The sequence below is a fragment of the Pristiophorus japonicus genome, chromosome 9, assembly GCF_044704955.1.
Source record: "Pristiophorus japonicus isolate sPriJap1 chromosome 9, sPriJap1.hap1, whole genome shotgun sequence".
Lineage (NCBI taxonomy): Eukaryota > Metazoa > Chordata > Chondrichthyes > Pristiophoridae > Pristiophorus > Pristiophorus japonicus.
Window position 1 is genome coordinate 141330425 of NC_091985.1, and position 13117 is coordinate 141343541.

The 13117-nt window shown below is 40.0% G+C and overlaps 1 protein-coding gene across 1 annotated transcript; it reads right to left on the minus strand.

The window, feature by feature from the left end:
• Positions 1-2974: 2974 nt before the first annotated feature.
• Positions 2975-10079, minus strand: LOC139273927 (paired box protein Pax-1-like). The gene is made up of 5 exons (XM_070890999.1): positions 9920-10079; positions 9163-9798; positions 7869-8011; positions 7515-7743; positions 2975-3060 (listed from the first exon to the last, which is right to left on the minus strand). The coding sequence occupies exons 1-5, from the start codon at positions 10077-10079 to the stop codon at positions 2975-2977; spliced, it is 1254 nt and encodes a 417-aa protein (XP_070747100.1).
• Positions 10080-13117: the final 3038 nt, after the last annotated feature.

Below are 13117 nucleotides of genomic sequence, written 5' to 3' on the forward strand. Positions count from 1 at the left end.
AAACAACCTCTCTGCCTCTATCTTGTCTATCCCTTTCATTATTTTAAATGTTTCTATAAGATCACCCCTCATCCTTCTGAACTCCAATGAGTAAAGACCCAGTCTACTCAATCTATCATCATAAGGTAACCCCCTCATCTCCAGAATCAGCCTAGTGAATCGTCTCTGTACCCCCTCCAAAGCTAGTATATCCTGCGTTAAGAAAGGTGATCAAAACTGCACGCAGTACTCCAGGTGCGGCCTCACCAATACCCTATTCAGTTGCAGCAGGACCTCCCTGCTTTTGTACTCCATCCCTCTTGCAATGAAGGCCAACATTCCATTCACCTTCCTGATTACCTGCTGCACCTGCAAACTAACGTTTTGGGATTCATGCACAAGGACCCCTAGGTCCCTCTGCACTGCAGCATGTTGTAATTTCTCCCCATTCAAATAATATTAAAGTACACAATTCACCAAAATGTAATTGAAAAACATATGCAACAATAATAAAGAGGGAAACTTAATATGGATGCCACCAAATATTCTTAACTTGAAAGTGTGCAATAATCTATGAAAATCCATCTTCCCTCACATTTATTGAATAGTATAGGCTATATGTGTGCCATTATAAATGTTATTAAGGAAGCATGCGATGCATAAGAACACATAATCTAAAGTTTCAGCACTAACCAGGGCTATTTTACATACTGGGCCAGTGCACATATAATGTAACACTGAATTGGTGGAAAGTGACATCATGATTTATAATTTGCAGTGCCTTAATCATGTTTCACATTATTTCTTGAAACAAAGGACCTCTGTTGTTCTGCCTTATTGGGGTATGCACTGATGATTATTTTCTATTTCAGCCTTAGGACCATATTTTATAGAGTCTTATGTTTCTGATTATTGAAACAGGCATTCTATAAGGTTAGCATGTTGGTGAGAGTGAGAGAACAGAATATTACTCTGAGACCACATGCTGAGCAGTTCTATCATATATAGTCATTGTGTCTGCCAATGCATTGTAACTACATAGACTGCTGTTTTGATCATTATAAATGTTTCAGGGCTTATTTTGCAACTTTAGTGTTGATATTTTTCTTACATTATCATTAACCATCCATCCTGTAATACCAAAATGTACTCAAAATCAAAAGCATTTGTTAATCTATTTGAATGTTCTCTGCATCAGCAGAAATACACTTGAAGCATCTATTGAAATTATGTGACTGATTTACAGTTGGGGAATTTATTGTCCTATATTGGAAAGTGCAGCAAAGGTTATTTTAGCTTTGCTACCTGTGAGATTTAACATTAGTTTATCAATTGATAATGATTGCAACCAGTACTCTACACTGTTTAGAATATTGGAATGAGTTGAGTATTTTATGCTGAAATGAACGGCCAAATGTGATTTTCTCTTACCTAGTCTCTGCAAATGGCAGCCTCCCAACAGAGAATTGAATTCTAGTCAAAATAATGATAAAATGTTTCATAAATCAATTGTTTTTGTTTTTGACAATATTTTTATGAACTAGTCACACTTCTCCCAAATGCTTTTATAGTTATCATTTCTCCCAACTGTTTATATCTTTAAAATTAGTAAAGGGTTAACAACAGTTTTCCATTGTAGGCACCCAGGTCAGGTATAGCATAGCCAGATACAGTGAATATCTCCTTCTGTATTGCCGTAACATGTACCGACCTATAAGCAACATCTCCCCATGATATTAAAACATTTCACTGCTGGGCCAGACAACAAAATAGTGCAGATATGAATCGTGTTATTGTTTTCTGATCTGAAACCCTTTACGTCTGTGAAATTATAAATAAATTGTCGTCAAATGTATGGATTTCTTTGGTCGAAATCGCCTTTAAATATACTTTTAAATGTAATATATTTCAGGATGGAATTATATACTTTGAACACTTGGTTACAGGAGTGCTAAGAATTTAATTTATTAATGTAACGTGATTATTGCTTGTATTTCAGTAAATGCTTCTCAGCCGGCAGCTATTAGTTTCTCAGACGTAAAAGCATTTTAAATTGACACCTAAACTTAAAGAAAGGGCGAACTACGGTGATGAGCGCAGTAAAAGAGAAAAGCCCGCTTTGAAGCTTCACACAAGAACTGTAATTAATGGCAGCACTTTCGCTGATAATTCAATAAATAGGTTGATATCATACAATGTTTGTCCGATGTTCTAAATCGTTAATTGCACATCAGAAAAGCCGCACAATATATGATTTATTCGAAGCACTTCCAATCGTCGGTTTTATCGTTGTTTTATTTCAACATAAATGCATATTTTAAATTCAAAATATAAAAATATAAAATAGACCGCGAGGGCAAAATATTTTTACATTTACAGTATCGGATATACATCAAAATGTTCACAATTTGTTCACATCGTTTGTGGCGCCAACCGTTCTCTTTACGCGTTAGCCAAGTGTCTGGGTTCATAAAGCTATATACAAATACATTACACATAACTAAGTAGGGTTTCCATTAATCGCAAGGTAACGAAGAGTATCAGACTTATAGGCGAAGCCTGCATTAATGATCCTTTTTGATTATATTATGGCTTATATTCCTATCAGCTACATACAAATATGATTTTCCAACATTTTACAAATATATGAAACTAAATCAAAACAAATTGGCCTCCCCGCCACCAACACCATGCTGAACTGAAGAAATATTATGCCCTGAACGTAGGGGTTGTAAACTTTTTTTCTCCAATTGGAACATCGTTTACATTCACCTCGCTATATTTCTGTTGCAAATCTCTTTCACAACAAATATATTGTCTGTGCAGAGGGGTTATTTTTTCGCTGTCCTCTGAAAAGTACTTTCCTTTTGAAACAAGAAATAGCAGATGGGTTCAGTTCTTGGAAATAATCCTTGCGGTTAAGTGTACAATTCGACCAGGTCCTTTGGAGCCGTTCGGTTTGTTGCCAGTGTCCCGTTACCCGGCGGGGGTTTGTTTACGTGCTGGAGGCTGGGATTGAGAGGCCGTGCGCGTTGCTAAGAATGGGCTTGGTAACGGGGCTCCCGGGTTTTCTGTCCGCCACTGAAATAAAAGCAAGAAGAGAAAAAAAACGTTTTGAGACAACGAACGAGCGATTTTTTAAATTGCACAAATCATATTTGATTTTGTATTTAGTTAACGCAGGCAGCTATAGCCACTTGCCATAACCAGCACTGACCAGCCAGAAGGAAGAGGCGACAAAGCAGTTAATAAGGGAAATAAATAATGGTCGCATTTAAACAGCATTTCCAAGAGAGAAGCGCCCTAACATCTTTACAGTTCTGATGAATATCTACTCCTATTCAAAATTAATATATTCCAAAAAAATGCACTCTCCATTCGCTTATTTGCAATCTTGAAGGCTCAGAAACAACCTATCGGTGAGATTATTATCGTTAAGAAAATGATTGGAATATATTGGAATCCTTTTTCAAACAAAATGCACCTATATTCATCGCAAATCAAAATAAGAGATTTCCGTTAAAATTGGGCGCATAGAAAAATCGCCAATTCAGTCGGGATTTTTTTTTTATAATCCAAAGAGCCGTTTGCAAACTTCTCGTGTGGAACCTGCAAATGCCGGAAATCTGATCTTAGAAACAGCAAGATGTGAAATGCACAGCAGCTCAGCGCCAGAAAGAATAACGAACTATTAACGTTTCGGATGCAAAACATTGGATCCGAATTCGAAATGTCTCCACCGAAACATTAACCCGTCTCTGCAGATACTAACCGGCCTTCTGTGTATTTCCAGCATTTTAATTTCTTTTTCTACTTAAATATTTCTAGTATGCCCCAGATACACAATTGTGGACTATCAGATAGTTCTGTTACTCGCAGTGTACAGTATAGAGGTTTTTTTTAAGGTGATAAAAGACACCACCACCTTACTTTCGAGAAAGGCAACATGTAAATAACTTGTCTGGTTTCCAATCTCACCAAAACCGCGGATAATAATTGATTTCTAATTCGTAAATGGAATATCGAGTTATCAAAAGGGCAATTCCGAATTTAATGCCATCCTTCTGCAGAATAAGGGTTCTAACTCGTTGACATTCCAGTGGGGAATATTGCCATCTACTAATGGCAGAAGATGCAGGCGATTCCAGATTCGATTGAAATGAGGCTCCTAATGGTAACGGTGTGACAAATGGCACAGTGTGATTATTAATATCAATGAAGGAAGATGCTCAACTGTGGCTGCTGGGTCTCCCGGGAATTATTCCATTGGACGCAACCGAGTTAAACAGGCTGACAGAAAGATGCTCTTTTAACTGTCCGCGTTTTATGACAAGATGACCATAATCTCCGGCTCCATTTTTTTAAGTTTCTAAAAAATGTAAATTAGATAACTGGTGAAAAATAAGGTGGTATCTTGCCAAATCTATTGAATTCAAACACCGGGCCCTGGTGGGAAGACGACCCCCACCCCACCCCCCACGCCCTCGCCTTGGATAGCCGCCTGCTCACATGGAGTCTAAACATTTCCTGATTCATGATCACTTTGCATTTACTGTATTTGCTTTGAAAGTCGTTTCATGGACAGAAAAAGCACAAGATCAGGGCGATGAAAGCAGTCAGGTCCACGCGTATAAAACACACGGAAAGACAGAGGCCGATATCAGTCAGTCTCCTCGCAGAGCCTGGTGACAAGTCACACCAGCTCTAATTCCTCTCCCCTTGCTTCTGCTTTCGGTTGTAACAAAACTCACAGCTCCCACATAGTAATCATAGTAGAATAATAGGAATTTGAAATGAACGATAAATTTGAGATTTTCAGAATGAGTCCCACAAGGACCACCTTCTTCTAAATATATAAAAAAAGATGCCCTCAAGCTCAGCGTGATTCGTAGATGATGAAAATATCCTTTGTTGATGCGACTCCCTATATTTTCTTATTCCACGTGGAAATATTGAAATGCTACTGAAAAATATATCAAACTAGTTTCAATTACTAATCTCCCAACCCCACGTGCAGCTGAAGTAGAAAATAATCAGGTGAGAATGAAACACCGGGTTTGGCATCATTGGGCCGCAATGCACTTGACAGCGGTTTTAGGCTAAATTACATTCAAATTCATATTCATATTCATACGCCTGCTGTGAATGCATTGTGTCTGCAAATGGCTGCGGTGTAAAATTAACGAAAATCTGAACTCGTGCTCCAGTACTATATACACACATTTCTAACATTATAGATTTTTTTTTCAATCGCAAGAATTGTATTATCTGCTTCAGTCTATACCATAGACACAATTGTCTGTTTTTTTGAAAGTGCAAAAAAGGTAACTTGTTCAAGCAGTATAATTTCAAATCGCTGCTTGCTATGTCTGAAATTCTATAATGCATTTCGGCTATTTTTAAGCCATTCTCTCACCACCTTTAAATTCTCTCATTTTGCAGCGCCAAAAAATTCAAAAGCAATATTAAATAATGCTGAATTTACTATCTGACGGAAATAAATGACAGCTCCCACATTGAGTGTAAGCACCACGATTGTATTGATCTTTGCCATTAAGAATAGTTAACTGGTTTATGATGACGGATGAATCCGATAGTCTGCACATCATTCACCAACAGTTCCCCTTAAATGTGATATTGGTTGGAAAAGGAAGTGAGGAAAGTAGCAGAGCTGGGTACCGTAAAATATCTGTCCTTTGGTGTGTTGACTTTACCATTCAACTGGCCCGCGTTAATTCAAAATCGTTCCCATAACATTCCATTAACTTTGCACATACAAAGATTTTCAAGCAAGATTGCACCTCAAATACAGAAAAGAATATCTGATCGCCAATTGTTTTATTATATTTATGATTACTATGGCAGTAATATAATCTAATGATAATATAATCTTTATATTAGACGATGTAATGTAAAGCCTATCTAAATCACGGGTAGTTTTCTCTTAAAAATTCTACGGAATAAATGAAGCAAATTAATTTCAACAAATTTGAGCAAGTTTTCACTGTGCGCTTTACAAATGAGCTATTAATTCTCTCAGTCTAGTCACTCACAGCAAATGTGAATTATTCAAAATATGGAAAAAAAAACTGTTAGATTATATAATAGTATTATTAGTTAGAGTTTAGGATTATAACTAATTGTACTTTGTATGCGGCGAATGTTTGTTTTTGCTGAACAAAAGCGGCTTTGGAAAATCGATTTAAGTGCATAAAATGTTAAATGGCGTGGGTAAGGTAAAACTTGAATATATTTGACTTTAAAATAAGGCAGGATAGTAGGGCTAGAGGTCATAAACATAAACCGATGAAAAATGCATTTAGAACATATGGGATAACGTCTGCAGCAATGGGTAATAAATGTCTGGAATAAACTGTACCCAGGCTCGGTCGTACATTAGGGGGCTTACAAGACACAGTGGGATACCAGGGCAGGGCAGCTTCATTACTGGAAGCAAGGCTTCGCTACACCAAATGGCCCTTTTCCTCTTTACTTATGTTCTCGTTCACAGAGGTATTAGGCTCTCCTTTCCAAAACAATTAACCGCCGTGTTTTATTAAGACTGGGACGAATAACTCCACTGTCAACACTCGGCGTGTCACAACTGAACCATTGTCCAGTCAGCTGCTGTACTGCTCACTCCTCATTTTAGAAATGAAGAAAAAGATTACTTGTAGCTAATAATAGCGGTGTTACTTTCGCTTCACTGTTTACTATTTTGCAGGTTATCTGCATCCACAGAAAATCTAACCATTGTTATCCAACGTGAATGAATATCTAATAAATGTTTATATTCCAGTTGAAATTGCAATCCCGTCTACTTTTCATATTTTTCCACGATTGTTTAACGATTCATCTCCAATTAGCAGTAACCGCTGAACAATGTCTGATGTATAATATGGTACAAACCAACATGAACATTTATTAATCAGTAATGCGCACCTTGTCATTTTCAGCTGATATACTACGTGACCATCCAACATCAACTCATAGTAAAACAGCTCCTTATAGGCTGCTTCTGCGCACCGTATGCAAAGATTGTTGTGTCTCTAGAATGAAACAAAAGCAGCTTTTGGAAAATATAATTGCCTTCAGATTGTAACTGTTCCAAGAGCAATAACAACATTCTCAGAGTAGAATGAATGCAAATGCATGCAGTATGTTTCCGTCACTAAATACCGTCTCCTGACTAAAAAGACACATAAAACTTCAAAAGAGAATAACTGCTTCGTAGAGTGAAAATGTACTTTAAGATCCATTTTGGCATTGAAGCTCCACAAATTATATTTCCTGTCAGTTATATGCTTGTTGATCTACCCTGGCGAATATTTGCACTGATTTCCACATACAATCCCCATATAAAGCTGTATCAAACAATACTTACCTGGAAGATGGTCTACTGCAATAACAATTTTTCAATCAGCCACTTTTGTTTCATTCCAAATGTTACGAAAACACCGTGAATCTTTTAATTGCTCGGACCCAGTATATTCAGAAAATGGACCGTGGCCCTAATAACGAGCAAAGTGATTTACCTTCTCGAGCTGAGAGGTGTTTGAAGGGCATTGGTGCGTGGATGTCTCCGCCGTGCATGGCGATTCCTGGCCCAGAGTGGGAGAGACTGCTGCTTTGGGACTGCCAGTGATGGCCAGTCATATAGCCGGCTCCAGGGCCACTGTATACTCCATAGCTCGGCACCTGGTTCGACGAGGGATAAGCGCAAGCAGGAACAAAACTACTCACAGCAGGCAGTGCAGATGGAGGCTGTAACACAACAAACCAAGTTTGCTTTACATTAGGGTGCTAATATTAGAGGCAGAGACACACAGAGAGTAGGAAGACATCATTCATGATATGAAAACATATACAGGGGTCTGCTAGGTCAGTACCTGGGGGTATTTCAGATCCGGGTCGATCGCCTGTTTTTCAATCCCGTTGACACTTTGAGTTGATGGGAAAGTTGATCTATTGACGTTAGTCCAATCTTCCATTTTTGTTTGATATGCTGAAGCCTCGACTCCACCAAGAGCAGCTAAAATGCGTTTTAAAAACTGTTATTGCGTGTAAACGCCATTCGATATTCAGTGTTCATGTAACAGAACACTTTTTGGTACAAAGTCGTTTTGTCTGCTTTATAAGTATATACATGGGTTGTCTTAAATGTAAATAACAAATTTTTATCCTTGCTGTAACTCTAGATCGGATTTCTTTTCAAATGTATTTTAACGTAGATTTTGCTTCATAAGACAATATAAATTCTTTAATAATTTTCGAGTTATGCAAGCTAACCTTCTAACGTATAATAAAGCAATCCGAAAAAAGGGATCCTATGATATACCGTGTATATGAATGTTTTTTGGATTGCTTTACTTATCAAATGGGCAACAGATACAATGGCCCCGCATAAATAAAGTAGGAGTCTGGCCGTATATATCACCTCTCTACATCAAAAGTTAAAATACCAAACAGAGGGTTAGCACAAGCTCCGCGCACACTGCACAAAATCATCTGTGGCACTGTCGAGATTCCAGAACATGTGTGGCAACCAAAATACCGAGATCAACAACTTATCAACATGATGATAACATTACAGGTCTGAACTTCATTGTTTAATGCTAATGGTGGGGGGTGGGAGGGGAGGGGGGGAGAGGAGGGAGGTGGTTGTCCAGAAGAATAGTGGGAAAGGGACGTTAATGTTTTTAACACACCGAGTGGGTAATAAAGGCGCCGAGAAGAATGACCTGCTATGAGTACAGCTGTGCAGCAAATTCAGATATATTGTTATATTGTTAGTGAATTCCCTTTGTCTCATCTTCCAATAACGACATTATTAATGGGCATCACATCTACCAGATGCATTTTGGTAAATCTCTTTTATACTGTAATATGTTGCTGCACAACCTATTTGTAGTTTTATGTGTAACAGAAGAGGCAAATTGAAACTGAAAGTTTGGAAATACCGCATCATTAATGAGAACAGGAAATGTTTTGTGACAATTCGCATGTTTTTCTTAAAAGACAAAATTGTGGCGTGCCTCAGTAATAGATGCGACCTTGTTTCACAAAACGACAAATATGCAATAGTCATTTCACTTTCAAAATAGCAGTAGCAGCATGGGTTGGATATAGGTCAGAGGGTGAAGGGGGGGGGGGGGGGGGTTGAGGTGATGGCAACCCACTAACCTGTCGATTCAACGAGGCTTCTGAGTCCGAGGATGTTGGTGACTGAGTGAGCGGACGGCCATGCCCTGTGGATCCCGACATGTCCCGTAACCCCTGCCACAGGGACCCCTGGGGCACTGCCCATCTTGGCGGCCGCGGACGACATGTGGTTGGGGTAGGAGTACTGGTAGATGGGATTGTAAGACAGCGACGGCTGCGGCGGGAGCTGCTTGCCGGCCTCATAGTGGCCCGAATGCGACAGGTTGCCGATCTTGTTTCGCAAGATCCTGCTGATGGAGCTGACCGAGGGGACGTTGTACTTGTCACAAACCGCGTCGGCCAGCAGCCGGTCCCGAATCTCCCAGGCGAAGATCCCGGGGTCGCCCTGCTTGTATTCCCTGATGTACTTCACCACGGTCGGGGTGGTGACCCTGGGCTTGCTGCCCCCGATAGCCCCGGGCAAGATGGAGCCCGTCTCGTTGTAACGGGCCAGGATCTTGCTGACGCAGCCGTGGCTCACCCGGAGCTGCCTGCTGATGTCGCACGGTCGGATCCCCAGCTGAGCCAGTTCCACGATCCGCAACCTGATGGCGTTGGGCAGGGGTCTCCCGTTCACGAACACGCCTCCCAGCTGATTCACCTCGCCGTAAGTCTGATCTATAGGGAAAGAAATGGAAAGAGACAACGGTGATAATCGCCCGCTTTTTTAACAGAAAAAAACAAGATACCAAAAAAAGGGACAGAAATCACACAGCTGTCCAAACACTGCACTTCCCACAGGTTTCTGAAGTCTGGTCGTGGAATAAGCGCCGGTTTCCAACAAAAATACATGCACGGGCTTCAAATATGAAGTCATGTATTTTGGAGAATAGTATTTCATTATTACCAACTCGCTTTTGATTATGTTTAGTCTCCCATTTCTCACCAGGGTACTCCATTGCTTTTGCGCCTGTCGCAATGTAAAACTCGGCCGGATCTGTTAAGTTTACAACCTTCCCGAATCAGACACGTTTCCATCTATGTAATTCAGGCTGCTTCGAGTAATCGCCCTCCACCCCACCCTCCGTAAATATATATTTTTAAGCAGACTCGGGATCTGTCGCCCCCAAAATAAAAGCCTGCTATTTTATTATATATATGAAAAATACCCCTTTAATTCTAATCATGCAGAAGCGCGGAGTGCAGAGGTCTCGTTCCTGTTCTGAGCCTCGCGTTATGCAGGCGTGTAAAACAATCTTATTCTGTTATCAAACTCATGCCACTGAACCATGCAAATAGGAGTCGATGCTTACCCATTGCCCAACGAAGCGAGAACGTTTCAGCAATTTTTAAAAAAAAACAAACCTCCCCTTGCAATGGCTGAAAGCTTCCTTCTGATAGTTGGAGCGAAGTCTGAGCGGGGGGGAAACACTGGCAGAAAGAACCAGACCCTGGCTCGGCGCACACAGGAGGAGAACGCCTTCCGCAACCCACGCTGAAGGCTTGAGGGGGGAGAGCAATATTCAGACGGGGCTGCACCAAAGGCACAAGGTGATCTTCATCCGATTAGGGCAAATTTGTATATCCTAGAGGCTGTAGTTTGTCCAGATCAATTTTACGCGTTTTTCCACGTCAATCTTGATGGTCACGCTGCGAAGTTCTCATTAGTCTTTCTTGGGCTCCCTCCTCTCCCCATTGGCTGCCTTGAAGCAGAACTTATTAATTCCGCCGGAGTCTTTCCGCCTTTTTGGCAACTCCTCAAAGTCAGGAGGGCAGCAACTGCTGAAGACTTCATTACTCGAAAATTGCAATTAGAATTCGAGAAAGCATAAAACGCATGGATATCGAAAAAGGGACAGTCCGCTTTTTCTTTTTACTCCGTGTGTTTTATTTTGCCAGTCATTACAGGCTTTTAATAAGTATATGAAAAAAAACAAAGCCACCCTACCTTTCTTACTCCGGCTCCCCCGCCCTCCCTGAACACAACTCCCACTTCCATGGAGTTCGCATCGCTACATCGAAAATACAGTCTGCACCTTCAAAAGTTACATTTTGTGAGCCCTGACTTAAACCAGAGTTGGGAGGCGATAATCCGCGAGGTGTTTTAATTATGTGGTTTTTAAATTAAGAATAAAAGACATATAATAACATAAAATGAAATGACATATCATGTGAAATAAGTTTGGTTTGGTTGTTGGACACTAGAGGTGGCGGTATCTGATCTAACCATTTTCTCATCAATGAAATCGGTCATTTAATTCGCTAGAAAATAAAATTATTTTAATTATACGGTTGTTTCATTTCCCTCTGTTCGATTTGTCCAAGTCTCTTAAAAGATCCAGCATTTTTCTTCCACTCATCTTCCATTTTATTTTTGAGAAAGATGATTACTCGAGAATGAGACAAGTCAGCATTGCATTTTAAAGAGAATGCAATCTGCGGTAGGCAGCAGTAAAACGACACAAACAGCCTAACCACTATCTCTTCATAAACGCAAATTTGAAAGATCGTTCTTTCAGGTTACAAGATGGGAAACATAATCTCGATTTTCCCATTCCATGGTTGCACTTACAATGTATTCAGTAGAAAAGAGTACAGTAATCTCCAGAACACTCTGCACTGTCTGCATATTATCAGCGTTTCAGATTACTACTATAACTACCTGGATGGATATAATACCTACAGCTTTTGTCACAGCAGGGAAACGGGTTGGTGTAAGTAATCAAGCAAATCTCCATCGCTTCTCTGCTTATAACGAACCCCCCTTTTGATTCCAATTACAGGTATACACCATCAAAAACACCATTAAGTGCCTTTTTCTTAAAATGAAAATAATCTTCATCTGTTTTCCAAGCCACCGTAGTATCGTTTCTTTTTTATTTTGAGAAATGATACCCTAAACTAAACATGTGTTTTCCAAAAGCAATATATTAATGAAGACTAGTGAGAAAAGAAACGCCCTTTCCATTCAGGGTCTAAACAGAACATTTACTCAAAGCTGTTGGAATTGACACATGTACCTCCAAAACATGTCCATCTCTCTAGTTTCTAACCTTGTAAAAAGAGCATCGCAAAACACGTTTACAATCTGTATTGTTCGAATTGACTGGCCGGGAATATGTGTAATTATCTGAAATAACTCCACTGATTTAAAAGATAGACTGGTAGACCAATAGACAGACAGCAGTAAAATGATACAAACAGTGTAACCACTATTTCTTAGCAAGGAAAACTCGAATTTTATTATTCGTTCTTTCAGGTTACAAAATGGGGAAAATGAATATCGGTTTTACCATTGCATGGTTGCACTTACAATATAATCAGTAAACAAGAGTACAGTAATCTCCAAAGCACGCTGCACCGTCTGCACATTAGCAATGTTTCTGATTACTACTTTAACTACCTGGACGGATGTAATACCTACAGCTTTTTTCACAGTCGGGAAACGGTTGGTGTAAAGTAATCGAGGAAATCCTCATCGCCTCTCTGCTAATAACGAACCCCCCTTTTGATTCCAATTATACACACAATGTCTTAAATAACAAATGCAGTCAGTTATAATCGAATGTTTCACCCCGAACACCTTTTTGACCTTTACAAACATTTTCGCCAGCTTTCAAAATATTCCGAGTGCATATATTTCTCCCCTGTTGCATGAATGCGCCTTTTGAGGCCAGTTCTGGTGGTTTAAGTGATAAGACGGTATATCGCCAGGGAGGCGCAATCTGCGCACCGTATGTCGGCATGGGGGGCATATCGTTAATCTGCTCATCCTTTACACAGTTGAAATAATAATATATTCGTCGTCCCACAGGTCACAAAAAAACTGTCAGTGCTCCTGGAAGTTGCAGTTTATGGTTTCGGGACGTGCCTGGCTTGTTTCTCCCGTAGAGGCACACATGTAAGAGATCAGCACAGGTCAAACTTGCAACCCTTTTCTTTCTCTCCAAGCGGCTCGGAGGGGGAAGTGACCAGATACATTTAAAAAAAACCTGAG

What these genes read in the sequence shown, in the direction of transcription:
- LOC139273927 (XM_070890999.1), bottom strand. Translation starts at nt 10,079, where the DNA reads ATGGAGTACCCTGGTGAGAAATGGGAGACTAAACATAATCAAAAGCGA. An exon ending in CGGATCTGAAATACCCCCAG is followed by an intron (nt 7,744 to 7,868) that starts GTACTGACCTAG and finishes GTTGTGTTACAG; the next exon opens with CCTCCATCTGCACTGCCTGC. An exon ending in ACACCTCTCAGCTCGAGAAG is followed by an intron (nt 3,061 to 7,514) that starts GTAAATCACTTT and finishes CTTTTATTTCAG; the next exon opens with TGGCGGACAGAAAACCCGGG.